General features: G+C 39.4%; 1 protein-coding gene across 3 annotated transcripts in view; it reads right to left on the bottom strand.

The window, feature by feature from the left end:
- Nucleotides 1–17,581, bottom strand: part of ZRANB1 (zinc finger RANBP2-type containing 1) — a 69,644-nt gene that overhangs the window by 16,051 nt on the left and 36,012 nt on the right. For 2 of the 3 annotated variants that reach the window (XM_061162878.1, XM_061162877.1), the window contains exon 3: nucleotides 3,821–4,008. In XM_061162878.1, the coding sequence (XP_061018861.1) occupies nucleotides 3,821–4,008 (188 nt within the window). Of the gene's footprint in view, nucleotides 1–3,820; nucleotides 4,009–8,141; nucleotides 8,264–17,581 lie in introns of all 3 variants that reach the window. The other variant, XM_061162879.1, reaches the window with a different exon arrangement.

The following is a 17,581-nucleotide window of genomic DNA, read 5'->3' as shown; positions in this document are numbered from 1 at the left end:
CAACAGCAAAGGATGAAAAGGCATCATCGTACATTTAAGTTGTATTCCTCTGTGGCGTTCAAGAAATCTATACACAGAGAATTCTGAAACCCACGGCGAGCGGCCACCTACTCGAGAGGAAATGAGTGATGAGTGTGCTGTGACCCTCCACTCTGTCACTGCAGCAGCAGCCACTAACCTGGGCCACCTTCCTGAGCAGATGTCAGTCACAGGTGGGGCTTGGAGCAGCAGGTCTTCCAGTAAAGCCACACACACAGTTTTATGCTACTGTCATCTACATAACATACATGGACACACTTAATTGTAATTACTACTTAGGTAAGTAAAAGTGTTGCGAACACCCTGCATACCCATCACAACCATCAGACATCCCCTTTGGAAAATGCCTGCATGAAAATTCAGTTCTAAATGTCACTGGCCAGGAATAACACTGACAGTGAAGTTGACACCACACCTGAACTCCACGAGCCCAACCTAAGCAACAAACTGTGGAAAAGTATGAAGTATTTTCAGAATATAACTATTTCTCAAGTAACAGCATTAAAGTAGATCTCAAAAGTAAACTAAAAAATAGCTTTTTCAAAACTGCTAACCCTCAGCCCCTTTGCAAAATCCCAGGGAGATTTTGAACACTGAACACCCCAAAAGAAACCTTACAGCTAGTGACTCACTGCTAACCTTCTCCTCCCGCCACCATCCTTAAGCACATGCCCCTGAAGCCTGCCCCTCATCTCCTAGCCTCTTCAGCCTCATGACTCTCCGTCAGCTCCTTAGCCTACTAGCTAATTTAGGGCCCATGAACTTGGGAAGGTCCATGAACTAGAACAGGAAGTTCAATTAAATTTAAATCTTTCATTTCACTTGCCTACATTTAAAATGCATGTTCTTATACATCACAAATTTAATATTCTAACAACTACATATTTCAATGTAACTAATTTCCTTTGCAAACCTGCTTTCTATTTTATATATTTAAAAACAACAATTTGAAAAGAAGTCCATTTATTCCACCAGACTACATACAAGGATCATGGTTTAAAGTCCAATTAAGTAGCCCCTAGCCCCAGACACACGTTCCCAAAATGTAACGCTCTCCTGGTCTCATCCCTGAAGTCCTTGGCTGGCTCTGTGCCCTGTCTGCAGACACAGCCCTCAGCCCAGACTCATGCTCTCCCTACTGGCCCCTTGGATTCTGTCCTGTGGAGTGCCCACACCACAGAGACTAAATCCCACCACCGATTCTGTTCTTTCCCTAGAAGACGCGTCCTTTCCACCTCCCTCATGGTGTGTGCCAGGGCTGGTCCATGTGCACCGCAGAACAGGGCAGAAATGATGGAGTATCACCTTCCTACATTAGGCTACACAGAAAAGACACTGTGGTTTCCACCTCACTCACTCTCTCGGCTCACTTGCACAAGGAGAGACCAGCCAGCACGTGAGGCGCAGCCCTATGGACAGGCCCCCGGGACAAGGCCCTGAAGCCTCCGGCCAACACCCATGTGAGTGCACTCAGAACCACAGCCTCTAGCCCCAGTCGAGCCTCTTGACAACGGTGGCCCTGGCAGTCTGGAACCTCGTGAGACCTTCAGCCAAAATCATTCAGCGAAGCTGCTCCTGGATTCCTTACTCTCAGAAACTGTGATAACTAGTGTTTGTTGTCGTAAGCTGCTAAGCTTTGAGAGGATTTGTTACCCAGCTGTAAATAAATACACTGGGGTCCTACTGTCTTCCCACTGTTAGTCCTCAGAATGCTGTCAGGAGGCTGATGGCTTGCACCAGCCCCTCAGAGCCTCCTCAGAGACCTCTGCCAGCCGGAGTGCAACCCGCTGCTGTTGCTGCTTACTCGCCAAGCTGTGTCCGGCTTCTTGGGACCCCACGAACTGTAGCCCACCAGGCTCCTCTGTCCATGGGATTCCTCAGGCAAGAATACTGGAATGGGTTGCCATTTCCTTCTCCAGGGGATCTTCCCAACCCAGGGCTCAAATCCACGTTTCCTGCATTGGCAGGCGGATTCTTCACCACTGAGCCACCCGGGAAGCACACCACTGAAGACTTGCATCTTGGTTCACAGCTGCCTTCTTCTTGTCTCCAGCCACCACCAGCGACTGTAACTCCACACACCGTCCCGTCTGATACAAAACCGGGTGTCACAACACAAGTGTAGCCAGGCCTCAAGACACTATAGAAACTACCTCAAACTGTTCCATCCCATGTTCCAGAACACTAGTCTCTCTAATCACAGAGCCGCCTTTCAAACAGTCCCCTTCTCCCTTATCCTCCGTAGCGTGTTAGTCACTAAGTCGTGTCTGACTGTCTGTGACCCCATGGACTATATCCCGCCAGGATCCTCTGTCCATGGGATTCTCCAAGCAAGAATACTGGAGTGGGTTGCCATGCCCTTCTCCAGGGAGTCTTCCCAACCTGGGGATCGAAGTCAGGTCTCCTGCATTAAAGGCAGATTCTTTACCATCTGAGCCACCAGGGAAGCCCTATCTTCAGTAAGCCTGCCCTTTGTTTTCAGCCAAGACTGTCTCTCAAGCCCTATCTTGCCCCTGGTTTAACTGGACTCTTAGGCAAACTAAACACAATGGCAAGCTGTCTCAATCATGCTTCTACCTAACATTCATATTTCTTAACCACTCCTCCCACTTTATGCTTTGTGCATAAAATTTTCCAGATACTAGAGAGTTCAAATATGCAAACAAGCATACACAGAAGGCATATACTGACCATAATGGATTTGAATCCACAACTAATCGAACACTCTGCACTGTTACCCTATTTCTCTCATTAAAAAAAAAAAAATTACCTGGATGATACAGTCACATTCTAATTATTCACTCCAACCTGTTACTTGTAACATCTACCAGGTTATCTACTCTAAAAACCCAGATGCCACTTTGACCCCTACCCACCATTACTCCCCACAGCCAATCCATCCACTTAATTCTGCTAGCATCTTCAGCATCTCCACACCAGCCACTGCCATTACTGTCCCAACAGAATTCCTGCCAGCATCACTGCAGCATTCTAACCAGGTCTGCCCCTCTCTAATTCCAGCAGCCAAAACACTCTGACCTTGTCACTCTGCTGTCCCTCTGCCTAACCCTTTTCAAAGCCTTTAACTGCCCTCAGAATAACCTTCCAATTCTTTGGCCTAGAAGATCCTTCACACTGCATCCCCTACTTGTCTCTCACTTCCCATCCGCCATACAACCACACTGAGCTACCCACCAGCTCTGAATTCAACACAAACACCACCACCCCTGCCTCTGAATAGCTTCCTCAATGCCTTTCTCATCTCTACCTATTCTGAAGCTAACTCATCCTACTCCTTCAGATCTCAGCTAAAACGTTACCTGCTGTGGGTAAGAAGGTAAGTAAGATACCACAAAACACTTTCTCAAGTCCTCCCCACAGCATCTGGCACTTACATCTATGAAACTGCACTCTGTACCGAATCACTGTAACTGGAGATTCACTGATGGAGGCGCCAATGTCTTCACCATTACACCCCTTTATGCCCAGTGCCTTCAACATGGTAGGTACTCAATAAATATCTGTTAGCTGAATGAATTACTAATACATTTCAGTTTTTTCAAAATCAAACATATGACTCAATCATTGTGGCAAAATGTCCTGTTTTAAAAAACACAAACCCCTTCTGTTAAAGTCTCTGAATTTTAAATGTCATTTTTAAAAGAGGGCTGATCAAATCTAAAACATTTAAGAACTGAGAAATATTAAAACATCAAAAATGAAAACTAAAGAACACATTTTCTTCATATAAAAGAATATTTAATCAGAATGCCACACTCACCTCTGTAAGCAATATTGCTAGCATATCCTGCCTCTGAAAACGTATAGCCAGATGTACCAGAGTATAGCCAACATCGAAAGCAGAAGGGCGATTCAGCAAGCGGACTTCATCTGCAGTGAGCTGGCGGGCGATGTCCCCTCCCGACGATTTGTAAGCTTCAATAGCAGCTAAATCACCTTCTACAACACCTAAAACAAGCATCAGGACAGAAAACAAGTTTAATTCTATTTTTCTTCAAAAAGCACAAGCCTGTAGCAGTCACTCAAAACTCTGATTCTCTGTGCTTCCTGGATCCCAGGGCATCATTCAAATGTCCTAAAGAATACAAAGAAAATTACAGTGTATTCCTTTCCCTTTCATTTCCTTCCAGAACTAAACTGCCTAGCTGGACACTTACCATCCCATTAGTGTTGGCTCCATGCTCTGGTAAAGTTTAGAGAAATTATTAGAATATATTAAGAGGATCAAAGATCAACCACCTACTGTGAAGACATTAAAGCCCCTGTTTGCTGGTCCTGGTTCTGCAGAAACCAAGGAGACAAGGATGTGCCTGCTGCTGCTGTTGGTCAAGTTCTGCCCTTTATTCTGCCCCCCTCCCTTTTTATGGCTGCACTGAGTGGCTCTGCAGGACCTTAGTTCCTCTCCAGGGATCAAACCCCGGTCCATGGCAGTAAAAGCACCAAATCCTAACCACTGGACCACCAGGGGTGTCCCTATGCTGCATTTTTAAAGTTGAATCAAAGTAAATGCTGAGCCTTCCTTCCACATTGCTGTTAACTGAGACAATTAAGAGCAGTTAAAATAAATGTTTAATGTAAGTAAAAGTTAGCAATACTCTGATTTCAGAATTTCTCACAGTCAAGTCTTCCCTATACCCATTAAGAATTATTAAATTATTAATACAGCAAAACTTGAGCTAGGTAATTTTGAATAGAAATATGCTAAAACAAAATGCGTTAAACCAGTTGGGGGTAGAGGTACAAAACAAGTTTCCAATTTTTCCAAATCCATAAAGAACTTTCTGTTCCCATTAAACCATGTTATTATTCTTAACACAAATTAATGTTAGGTAATAATAGAAATCTTATTTAGTAAGTACAGTACATCAGTGAATAATAAGCAAATAACCTTGGCAAAAAAATGAAGGTGCAGGTTAGCTTCACATTTACCACAAATAGTGGTACACACACACATACACACACCCCAAGATTGCAGGACTAGATAACTGTTTCCTAAATTATATCAAGAGAAATTTGTTACATAAAATGCTACTACTAGCTAAAAATATTCTTAGTATACTTGCATTTTAAACTGCTATCTTGAATTAGGAATAAAATAAATAAGACTTATTCCTTAAAGTGTAATAGACTGGTTCAATGCAACAATCTCCCGTTATTGAAAATAACAAAGCTTTAAAATTATATTTCCCACATTCACTGAATGCCCATGACACACAGAGCAATATGCCAGGCAATGTGAGAAATGTAAAAACCTGATTCCTATACTCAAAACAGCCCTTCATCATATTTGTGAGCCATAAAAAGCCAGCTTCAAAGTTTTCCAACTCTGGGATCAAAGATCCCTTCTGCAAAACTAGATCCTCTCCCCAGAAAGATGACCCCAACCCGTGAAACACAACATTTTTCAGGTTAAGAACCCATGGTTTCAAATGATAATACCTTCCTAGATAAATTTTTATTTCACAGCAATATAGGTTAATACATTCCTCGACATAAACACCTCAGGACAGCTGTAGCTCCCACTCCAATACATAAAGGACTTCAACAAAACCTTATGAGGCACAGCGCCTTGGAGACGTCATCAGAGCTGAAACGTAATGTAGCTGGCATGAGATAAAAGGAGGTGGACTTCTCAAAAGCGCAAGCCTGGAGATCAGACACAGAAATCTAATATCTACCTGTTTTAATGAACAGATGAGAATAATCTAGTAGGGTTCATAACATTTTGAATAATTTAATGCAGCTTTTTTTTAAACTGAACATGCCCTGTTCCATTTCTTTTCATGTATACACTACTTCCTTACGAAGGCAACAACTTTTCACTTCAGCTCTAGCAAAGCTATCAACTACTCCAAGGTGCAGTATCACTGTACCTTTTAGTTTTTAGCTTCAACCCAAAATTATATGCATCTATAAAATTTTGTATGATATAAAAAATGTTCTAAGCACTTTGAAAAGCAACAAAAGGACCAAAAAGTCTGATCGATTTATCTGAAAAGATAAAAGAGGAAGACCTAGACCGTACACACATATGCATAAGAGATAGTGTGTGTGTGTATATATACACACATATTTTTTTGTTTCCCAAAGATGAGGTAATCTAAAAGTAAAGGCCAAAAAAGCACAAAAACTATGCTTTTTTGGTTGAAGAAGAATTGCTGTCTTCACTATTTTTAGTTAATTCATCACACAGCTGATGTCTGGAAGGATCTCACCTCAGAAATACTTGCTCAAGAATTCATTTCCCCTCTAATGTTTCTGAGGGATTTCTGTAACTAGAAACTAACTAGCCAGTCAAAGGTGGGGAGGGGTACAGTCCAAACAGCACAACAAACTCAGCAGTTGTGCTTTGGAATTATGACTTACAGTCTGCCTTCAAACTTCGTGTATTTTATCAAAAACAGGACTTCAAATGATGAACTGCATGGTATGTGAATTGCATCTCAATAAAGCTGACATATATACATAAAAACCGAATTTCTATTTGGCCTAATCCAAGATCTCAAAAACAATTACTTCCCCTGACCACAAGCTCTGCATTAAACTGCAAATAGGAAATGCTGCTGCCCTTAGTATGGAACATACACAGGAGGGCAGAAAATGAAGGTGAACAGAGATCTTGTTCTCTATTCTTCACAGCATAAAATAAATCTCCAAACTTTTCAGAACACGAAAAACACAAACTCAACTACAGGGACAAAATAATATTTAAAAGAAAAATACTTCACTGTCTAATATTTTAGGAATACATAATTCCATTCTTTTCATTAACCACAATTAAGAGTTCACAGTTTTAGTTACTGGTAAATTCTGGGCCCCAAAAGATCAGTAAATTTATTACAAATCAAATTTCACGAGAATGTCAATGAACTGTCCAAATGTTTGTTGTATATCACTTACACACACTGCTCAAGAGGAGCTAGTGATGAAAGTTTCTTCACAGATGGGTTTTCACTGTAAACGTGGTGTCTAAAGGATCTGGCCTATACTGATAGAATTTAAGTTTTAGCTACCACATATTTTCTTAGGGAGAAAAAAGCATCAGATTATATGCAAAGTAACTAAGAAAATGTCCTTGAGTCCTTCAGATAACATTTTTACCACCTTTTAACATGAGGGAATAAAAGGAAAGAAGGAAAAAGGTAAAAGAAGTGGTAGGTAGGAAAATACAGTAAATAAATCTAAGTGGTAAAACCTCACTTAATGCAACAAAGACCTGGAAAAAATGGGAAAGTTCCAGCAGAAGAGAAACAGGTAACATATACAAGCTTTCTAGGTTACTGACATCTCACATTAACTCCAACAGTTAACGGAAGCTTCTTTCTCTGTAATATGTTGATCTGAAAATTTAACGAACACATATTACATGCTCTGTCCCCTCCTACTCCAAGTGAAAGTGAAAGCATTAGTCACTCAGTCGTGTCTGACTCTGTGACGTCATGGACTGTAGCCCACCAGGCTCCTCTGTCCATAAAATTCTCCAGGCAAGAGTACTGGAGTGGGTAATCACTGTTCCTCCAGGAGATCTTTCCAACCCAGGGACTGAACCCAGGTCTCCTGCACTGCAGGCAGATTCTTTACCTTCTGAGCCACCAGGGAAGCCCATGTTATGAAAACCCATTAAAAAGACAGCTGAAGGCACTCTGAGAAGATTAACTTTATAAAACTAATCGGCTGTACCATTATGCATTCAAAATTGATTGAAACACACAACTAGCTAAGTGGTGGTGCAGTTACTGATAAAGTTAAAATACTTTTAAAAACAGAGACCTTGGAAAAAGTGAAATGAAAAAAAGAAAAAAAAAAAAAAAAACTCATACTGTTCCATAACGTGGGCTAGGAGAAGAATTTAACATATTTTGAAGTCACAGGTCACAACTCACGGAGGACTTCACAGCTACTATGGAACTCCGTTGGTTAGAATATGGAGCTGGCTCATAGATATTTTTAGAACAGACTTATTTTTTCCCCCATATATGGCACAGTTTTCAAAGTTTTGCCTTGTTTCTTTTGACATAAAATCATAATGGTAACTAACTTTGAAAAGAATGCCAAATGGTAAAAAAAAAGCCAGGACTTACCTGAGCCCACATGGGCCAGCTCAACACTACCCTGGAGTTCTATGGTAGCTGTGACATCACAGCAAGCTTTATGCTGTGGGGTCAGGGTGGACTTGGAGTCAGCTGGCACAATTTCAGGAGCCCTTAAAGAGAAAAGTTAGTTTTAAGTGGTAATGTTCAGAATGCCGGTTACTCTGGTCAGTAGAAAGGTGCAGATGTTGGTGGCTACAATGTCTGGACAGTTTTCCTCTACTCGGAGTCTAATTCCCTTAACTGTCTTTGCATACTAAAAAGGAAACTTGACCACCCAGTTCTTCACAGACTCCTAACCATTTGGCTACAGTTCAAAGATGAACTTAAGACAGACACAGCCATCGCTTTCAATACTCAAATAGAAGCTGTTTTTTTAAATAAAATGACGTCAATATTTTTAGGTGTATCTTAAGTACATGCAAGCTCATGGCAATCCCAAAAACAGTTTGAGCAGACCAAAGAAATCACCTTCTAGATGCATTTTTCACCAATGCATAATAACCAATGGCAACAAGTTAAAATCTACCATTTCTATTCTTAGAATGCTAATAAACAATAATACCTTTTCAAAAAACCAAGATGTGAAAATCATAAATTGGAAACAAATTCTTAATTGAACCTACACTTTATCAAGATGAGTTTCTATTCAATTCATTCAATAAACGTACTTCATTATGAAAAGATCCTATTTACTTTTGTCTGCGTCGTGTGGCCTGTGGGCTCCATTTCCCAATCAAGGATTGAACCCGGGCTATAGCAGTGAAGACTGAGAATCCTAACCACTAACCAGGGAACTCCCAGAAACATCCTCTTTAGAAAAATAAATTCAAATGATAGGGAAGTCAAAATAATATCTAAGGAACTCCTTTAAATGTTCTATTATTAATCACAAGTGATGATAAATGCAGTTTACACTTTCGAGCTTTTACCCCCTTACATCTTTGATCATTGTTAACTGCTGTGGAAATATAAATCCCCACAGTCACCAAAAAGAATACCTGAATTGACAGATACCTACATAAGAAAGAAGATCTTGCCATGCAGGAAGAAATTACTGCTAAAAGCACAATGGAAGGGTAGAAAGGAACATGTCACAAAGTTATTTTGGGAAGGCGATCAGAGATGAGAATCAACGTTAATGGGTTAAAGATGAATGTGAGTTCAAATTAGAACGGTTACTTAAAATGTTGTCAAAAAGTCAACTGAAGGGATATTAAAGTTCTTCAAGAAAAAATTTCATCTGCTCTACTGTCAAACTATCCTGGCCAAATTTAAAACTAATCATTAGATGTTTAAAGTTATACCATTTTAGATCAGCCTTCTAAGAGGAACTGAACAATCTGGCTACTCTCTTTTACAAGTGAGAAAATGAGCAGGTAAATAAGCATTTCAAAAGGGGCAGACAGATAAAAAAAGCTCTCATGGCATAACTTTATACTTTTCAGATTATGTCCACATAACTCTTCTTCTAGCCAAAATACTGATAGAATTAAGAACAGAATGATCAAATTGGAAAAGGTTTCATTTCATCCTGATAAGGTCCTCAGAAAGAAGCACAAAACAAGGAAGTTGCTATAATTTGCTACTGCAAGAGAAGGTTCTACAGCTTCAGTGAACACTCAGGGCCCCACAACAATCCACAGAAAAATCCACATAAACCTGAGTGGTAAATTTTCCCCCAACGTTTCAAGCCCATATGTCCAACAACTCATTAGACATCCTCACTACAGCACGCCTAAAACAGAACTTCATGTCTTCGTTGTCTCAGAAAAATGATACTGATAGCCAACCCAAGTGTCCAAGCCAAAAACCCAAGTCTCTTTCTTAGTTCTCACCTCAACTCCAATATCAATTCTTTGAAGTTTTATCCATCCTACCTTTTTAAAGTCCCTCTCAAATATACCCCCCTTATTCCATCCACCACTGTTTCAACCTCATGTCAAGCCTGCACTCTTTCTTATCTGGACTGCCATAGTTTCCTTCTAAATGATCTGCCTGCCTCCAGTGCTGCCCCCTCCCAATCTAGTCTCTAGACAATGACTGGAATGAGCTTCCCAACCACACAGCAGATGAAGGCAGTCCCCTTCGAAATGTTTACCACTGCCCTTACACTTAGAGCTAAAATCTTTAACCAGATTACAAGGCCTTGAAAGGTCCAGCATTACCCTGCAGCCATCTCTCTCACAGCTCTCATTCTACACTCCAACCTGCAGACTTCAACCGAATGGATAGCCCATGCTCTCTAGCCTCTGGGGTATTAACAAAAGCAATTCCCTCTGACAGAAACACTTTTTTCCTTCTTCTAAGGTTCTGGCTTAGATGTCATCTCTTCCTGAAAGTCCTCTCCAAATTTCCCAATGAGATTAGGGTACATACTTACTGCTCTAGCCTCCTTTATTTCCTCTCCTGAAATTATCACACTACACTGACCAGACCACAAACTTACTGAGAGCCCTGACTTCTTTCTGAGTGCTTAGGAGCATACTCAATGATCATCTGAATGTGTAAATGAATGGACAAAGAAAAGGTGAAAATTAAGACAACTCTGAAAAGCAATGGGAGGGTGGAACAGGTTGGACATTTGCCTTTGAGATTTTAAGATACCTAATAAAGCCATAATTGTTTAAGCAGAAGTGCGATACTGATATAAAAAACAAAAATCAAAATAAAGAGCCTCAAAACAAATGCCGAACTATTTTATGTAAGACAGAACCACCCAAATCAAAGCAGAATTTAATAAATCAAAATGGAAATTACTTGAAAGAAATATTTTAATCCTCAGTTTAAAAAAAAAAAAAAAAAGACAGTGAAAAGACAAAATGTTGTCACTCTCCCCACAAAAAAAGGTAAAGAAAATGTTCAACAAATGTAACTGGTATCATATCTGTAATATAAACGTTATTTATATTCACAAAGACTTCATACAACTTAATAAAATCACAAAGAAAAATAGACAAAAGACAAATCAATTCACAGAAAAAAATACAAATGACTACATGAGATAGCTTGCTTCTTTTAATAACAAACATCAGCAAAGGTACAGCTATACAGGCAGTCTCTTACAGTGATGAGAATATAATCAGTTCAGTCCTTCCAGGAAGCAATTTACTAATATGCATAAAATACCTTTGACACATCTACATCATTTGATCCTATTATCCCATTCCTGGGAACCTAAGAAAAGCATCAGAAATGCTGGCAATTTTATTCCTCAAAACATTATAAGAATAAAAAATTTCCAAATAAATAAAAGACCAGTAATAAGAGCTAGGTTAACAAAGTACGGCAACTCAAAGTCATAGCACACATTCATTTTTTTAAAGATGAAAATATTTTAATTACTTCAAAGTGTAAAATTCAACAAAAGAATGTACACTATTTCATTTACATAAAAATATTAAAAATTCAAAATACTCAAGATGCACAAAATACACACACATGAAAGATTTCCTCTATACAGAGATAGCATAAACTGTATTTTCTTCATAGCTTCTCTTACCTCTGACATATTCTACAATGAGGATGCTCTGCTTTTATTATTTAAAAATGAATTAAATTCATAAGGGAAGTCAGTATATAATGTCAAGTTTGATAAAACAAGAAAATACTGCTACGTCCATTAACAAATGAATAGACAAAGTGAGGCATATAAATAAAATGGAATTATTCCAACTTAGAAAAAAAAGGAAATTCTGACACATGTTACAACATGGATAAATCTTGAAGACATTACACTAAATGAAATAAGCCAGTCACAAATGGACAAACAGCATATGACTCCACCTCTAGGAGGCACCCAGAGTAGTCCAATTCACAGCGACAGGAGAGTGGCAGTGAAGACGGCAAATTTTATTATGTATATTTCACCACAATTAAATTTTTTTTAAAGAAAAAATAACAGAAGGACAATATTCAGACATATTAGAGGTCCTGCTTCAAAAATCACCTATGTAGTGTTCCTCCCTCCTTCTCAAAAGATAAATGTTTATATTTCACCTAATCACATAAAACTGAGGCTCATTCTGTAAAACAAATGGTCTGGCCTTTGAAAATGGTAATGACATGAGTAAACAAAAAACAAAAATAAAAACCACCTGAGGCACTGTTTAGATTACAGGCAATAAAATAACTAAATAACCTTGACTGAATGGAGTTGGAACAAAAGTTATCAGTGAAACTAATGGTGAAGCTGAATATGGACTTCAAATATTAAAATTTCTGGCTTATTATATTGTGTGACTATATAGGAGAAATATGTTCTTAAAACATACAATGCTGAAATATTTAGGGGCAAATGTCATGACATCTGGAGCACTCTCAAGTTGTTCAGGAAAAAGTCATACAGAGAGACGGAGACAAAAAAAAAAGAAAGCTCAAAATGTGGCAAAGTACTAAGAACTGGAAAACCTATTTCAAAAGCATTTGGTGTTCAATGTATTATATTTGTAACTTATCTACTGGTTTTGAAATTTCTCAGAATGAAAGGCTGATGGGGGAAAGTGTGGTTATCTCCACAAAGAACTTAAAGTGGAGAAAAGGAAATTTGCTTTTCTTTATAAATTCTTTCTATAACTGCTTGATTTTTGTAACTGTGTGCATAGCTTATTAACTGTTTACAGTTAAAGTCATTTTATGGTAAATAGTAAAGTTTCCTGGAGTCTAAATATATCTTTTCATACTTAATATTTAAATGCTAGTTTTGGATTTCATAGTTCAATGTGCTCATTTAATATAATGTTTTTGAAGAAAGAAAGCCTTTGCTAAATCAGTGACGCGTATTCAAATGTCAGTATGATACAACCAAGAATCATTAGACATATTCCCCTTCTCACCATTAGGAGGCACATTATTAGCTGGCAGGCCTGTGTAATCACTCACTTCTAAAAGCCAAGAATCACGTCTCAGGGACTAAAGTCAGCCAGGGCTCTGTTTCTGCCATTGTCGTCCGTCTGCCTTGACACACGCATTCCTGGAAGCTTCTTTCTTATCCCAGGTGTCAGGAAGCACTATGAAAAGCCACACTGAACTGGCTAGGGGAAATACTTAAAATGAGTGTGTATTCCCTCCAGACTACAATCTTACATTGGAGAATTACCAAGATTCACTTAAAAACCATGACTTAAAATGTTATTTTAAAACAAGAGTTCCAAAAGCACAAAAGTAAATCCTTTGAAACTTTAAGAAAAATAAGACAGAACTAGCTGAAGACAATACTACTTTCACAGTGCTGGAAAGAATTCCATTACCTGTAATATCAACTACCTAGGACAGGAAGGAGATCCACTACCAAAAATGTGTATGAAGTGAAAAGACACCACCATCCTTATAGATACACACACATCTCACACTAAGAGTATCACAGAGAGTTAACCAAGGACATACAAGGCACTGCCAGCATCGCAGCAGCCTGCTTTCCTTTTAAGGATGTAGTGCCAAAGATCTGCTGCAGGAGTCTGCATATATTCTGGATTCTATTAAAAGCTTTTAATAGAATATTGCAACTCAAAACATTTTTTTAATGTTTTTAAAAAGTGTGATGGTTTTGAATGTCAAAGACTAAGAAGACCTTTTTTGCAGGCTCCATATTCATTCATACATAAAGCAATGTATTAAGGAAAAAGGGATACTAAATAAGAGTATCTTTCAGGAGGACAGCTTGGTATCAAAATAAAAACCTCACAAGCAAATAAAATGGTCCAGCAGTTAAAGAATAACCATAGCTTAAAACTAAGCAATTCCACAGGGCAGGAAAAATTCTAAAGATGGAAATAGCTGCAGTTTATCAGACATAAGCAAACACAGCAAAGCAAACAGAACAAATACTAGTGAAATACCATACTAAAAATCAAGCTCAAATAATGTGCCCTAGCTATGGAATGCTGAGAAATACTACCAAGTGATAGTATTAGGAAACGGCAATAAACTTCACTTAGGCATACTTATTTAGCTGACTCGAAAAAGAAGACTGAAAACATTAATATTCATTGGCATCAAACGCCATTCAAAAGTCCCAGTAACAGCATTTCTTTCAACCAAATCAAGGGGAAAAAAAAAAACAAAAAACACCACCACACTGTGAATAAGAAGTATATGGTCTTCATCTACTACTCCTGGCATACAACTCCTAAAACCCTTGTAATTTCCTATTAAGATCCATAAGGGCATCTTTTGTTACAGTCCTTAGTTTTGTTCTCAGTTCCTAAATAGTTCCAGAATGATAAAGATGAAATAAATAGGAGTCTTTTGCTACTCATATAGCAAGCCCTTTCAAACACCTCTGAGCTTATGTTAATAAGGCGACTTTTAGGAAAGCCCCTAAGGATGGAGGCTGGTTGCCAGGGGAACCAACCCAGAGACTGGAAGGTTGGAATGTTCAGCCCCACCCCACTACCACCTCCTGGGGGCGGGGCGGGGGGGGGTGGCAGAGAACGGGCTAAAGGTTGAAACCATCACCAGTGTCCAACGATTTAATCCATCGTGCCTCCGTAAAAATTCCTGGTGCTGGGTTTGGAGAGCTTCTAAGCTGGTGAACCTGTGGAGGTGCTGTGAGAACCTCTTCCCATTCCATATGCATCTACTCCACCTGGCTATTCCTGAATCATATATTTTTTATAATAAACCAGCAATCTAGTAAGTAAACTATTTTCCCCCCAGTTCTGTAAGCCATTCCGACAAATTGAACTCAAGGAGGTGACTGTCAAAACCTAGGATTTATAATCTACAGTCAGAAACACAGGTGACAACCTGGATTAGTACTGGCATCTGAAGGGGGTAAGGAAAGAAGAGAGACAATCTGGTGGGACTGAGCCCTTAAACTGTGGGATCTGAGGCTATTTCCAGGTAGACATCCACAAGAAAAAGAAATGCAAAAAAGCAAAATGGCTGTCTGAGGAGGCCTTATAAATAGCTGAGCAAAGAAGAGAAGCTAAATGCAAAGGACAAAAGAAAAGATATACTCATCTGAATGCAGAGTTCCAAAGAATAGCAAAGAGATAAGAAAGCCTTTCTCAGTGAACAATGCAAAGAAATAGAGGAAAACAATACAATGGGAAAGACCAGAGATCTCTTCAAGAAAATTAGAGATACAAAGGAAACATTTCATGCAAAGATGGGCTCAGTAAAGGACAGAGCTGGTATGGACCTAACAGAGCAGAGGATATTAAGAGGTGGCAAGAATACACAGAAGAACTATACAGAAAAGATCTTAATGACCCAGACAGCCACAATGGTGTGATCACTCACCTAGAGCCAGACATCCTAAAGTGACAAGTCAAGTAGACCTTAGAAAGCATCACTACATACGAAGCTAGTGGAGGTGATGGAATTCCAGTTGAGCTATTTCAAATCCTAAAAGATAATGCTGTAAAAGTGCTGCACCCAATAGGCCAGCAAATTTGGAAAACTCAACAGTGGCCACAGGACTGGAAAAGGTCAGTTTTCATTCCAAGGTCCATTTCATTCCCAAAGAAAGGCAATGCCAAAGAATGCTCAAACTACCGCACAATTGTACTCATTCCGCATGCTAGCAAAGTAATGCTCAAAATTCTCCAAGCCAGGCTTCAACAGTATATGAACTGAGAACTTCCAGATGTTCAAGCTGGATTTAGAAATGGCACAGGAGTCAGAGATCAAATTGCTAATATCTGCTGGATCACAGAAAAAAGCAAGAGTTTCAGAAAAACATCTACTTCTGCTTTATTGACCAAGCCAAAGCCTATGATTGTGTGGATCACAATAAACTGTGGCAAATTCTTCAAGAGATGGGAATACCAGACCACCTGACCTGCTTCCTGAGCAAACTGTATGCAGGTCAAGAAGCCACAGTTAGAACCGGACATGGAACAACAGACTGGCTTGGGAAATCTGCCCCTGCACCTCCACCATCACACAACACACACACAACACACACACCACCCCCCGCCCCATACACATCTGGTAACCATTAATGCTACAAATGTAACCTAAGGTTACAGATACATACAAGTGAATTTTTTCTTACACACACACCTATATGCTACCTTTGTCTAGAAAAGGATAACAACGTAGCGACATCACATCTGGCGAGTCAGTAAGCCTCTCTGTGCTGAAGGAGGAAACCGACAGAGCTGGACTCTGTCTTAGGCCAGGCTGTGAACATGAGGCTACACGCATGGTCACCCTCCCAATAGACTCTGAACTTTGTGCCCAGTGTCTATAGAAGTGGCATACCAATGGAAAACCATTTTAAATGTCCTTTGTGTTAATTTCCTATTGCTGCTTCTAACAAACTGCTATAAATTTAGTGACTTAGCTCAGCTGGTAAAGAATCCACATGCAATGCAGGAGACCTGGGTTCGATCCCTGGGTTTGGGAAGATCCCCTGGAGAAGGGAAAGGCTACCCACTCCAGTATTCTAGACTGGAGGATCCCATGGACTATCCATGCGGTCACAAAGAGTCAGACATAACTGAGGGAATTTCACTAGTGACTTAATACAAATTTTTTATCTTAAAATTTATACCACAGGGGTCTCACTGGGCTAAAATCAAGGTGCACTTCACAGGGAGAATCTGGGGTAGCTGTGCCTTTTCCATCTTCTAGAGGCTGCCAGCATTCCTTAGCCAAGAGCCCTGCACCACTTAAAACCTCTGCTACTGCCCAACCTCATCTCATTCTCCCATCTCTCTCCTTCACTGGTTAAGGACCCATATTACACTGGGCTCGCCAGGATCATCTGGGATAATCTCTCCATCTCAAGGCCCCCTTGAATTACATCTTTTGCCAAGTAAAGCAGCGTATTCATAGATCCTGCGGACTAGGATTTAGGCCTTTTGGAGGGCTTGAGGATATTGTTCTGCCTGCCAAACTTTTTAACTCAATCATGTACATCAGAGAAAACCCAGAGGGCTGGGGATAAGTGCCTACAAGTAAGTCAAGTATCAGGCAAGTGAAAAATACAAATTTGGACACTAACTCATCATTAATATTGTATTTTTCCAAGATACCTAATGTTCTGTGTTTTCAGACAATTCATCAGTAAAATACCTCGGTAGAGTAAATTAATAATTTTTAAGGCTAAAGGAGTACTTACTGAACTAGAAAACACAAGTTTCTATTTTTCTTGTTTACAATAACATACGCCCTGAATTACCTCTAAAGTTAAAAAGTCAGTCACTGAGGTGTCTGAATAAATGGATAAAATCATTGTTGTCTGTTATGTCAAGAATTTCCTTTTCTGTTTTGCTGTTGTAATTTTCTTAGTATAAATCACCTTACTATCATTCCAGTACACAACACTACCATCTCTCAAAAACTAATACATGACTTTTTCTTCCATTGAAGTTAATTTTGTTTGGCTTATTACACAACACTCCTTCCATTTGACCAGACACTGTACATCAAAATTAGGAATTGAAAAAGTCATTACAGAAAATTACACATAGCAACAG

Source organism: Dama dama, chromosome 15 (assembly GCF_033118175.1).
Source record: "Dama dama isolate Ldn47 chromosome 15, ASM3311817v1, whole genome shotgun sequence".
NCBI lineage: Eukaryota > Metazoa > Chordata > Mammalia > Artiodactyla > Cervidae > Dama > Dama dama.
Note: the sequence above shows the minus strand (reverse complement) of the source record. Positions and strands in the feature narration are given on the sequence as shown.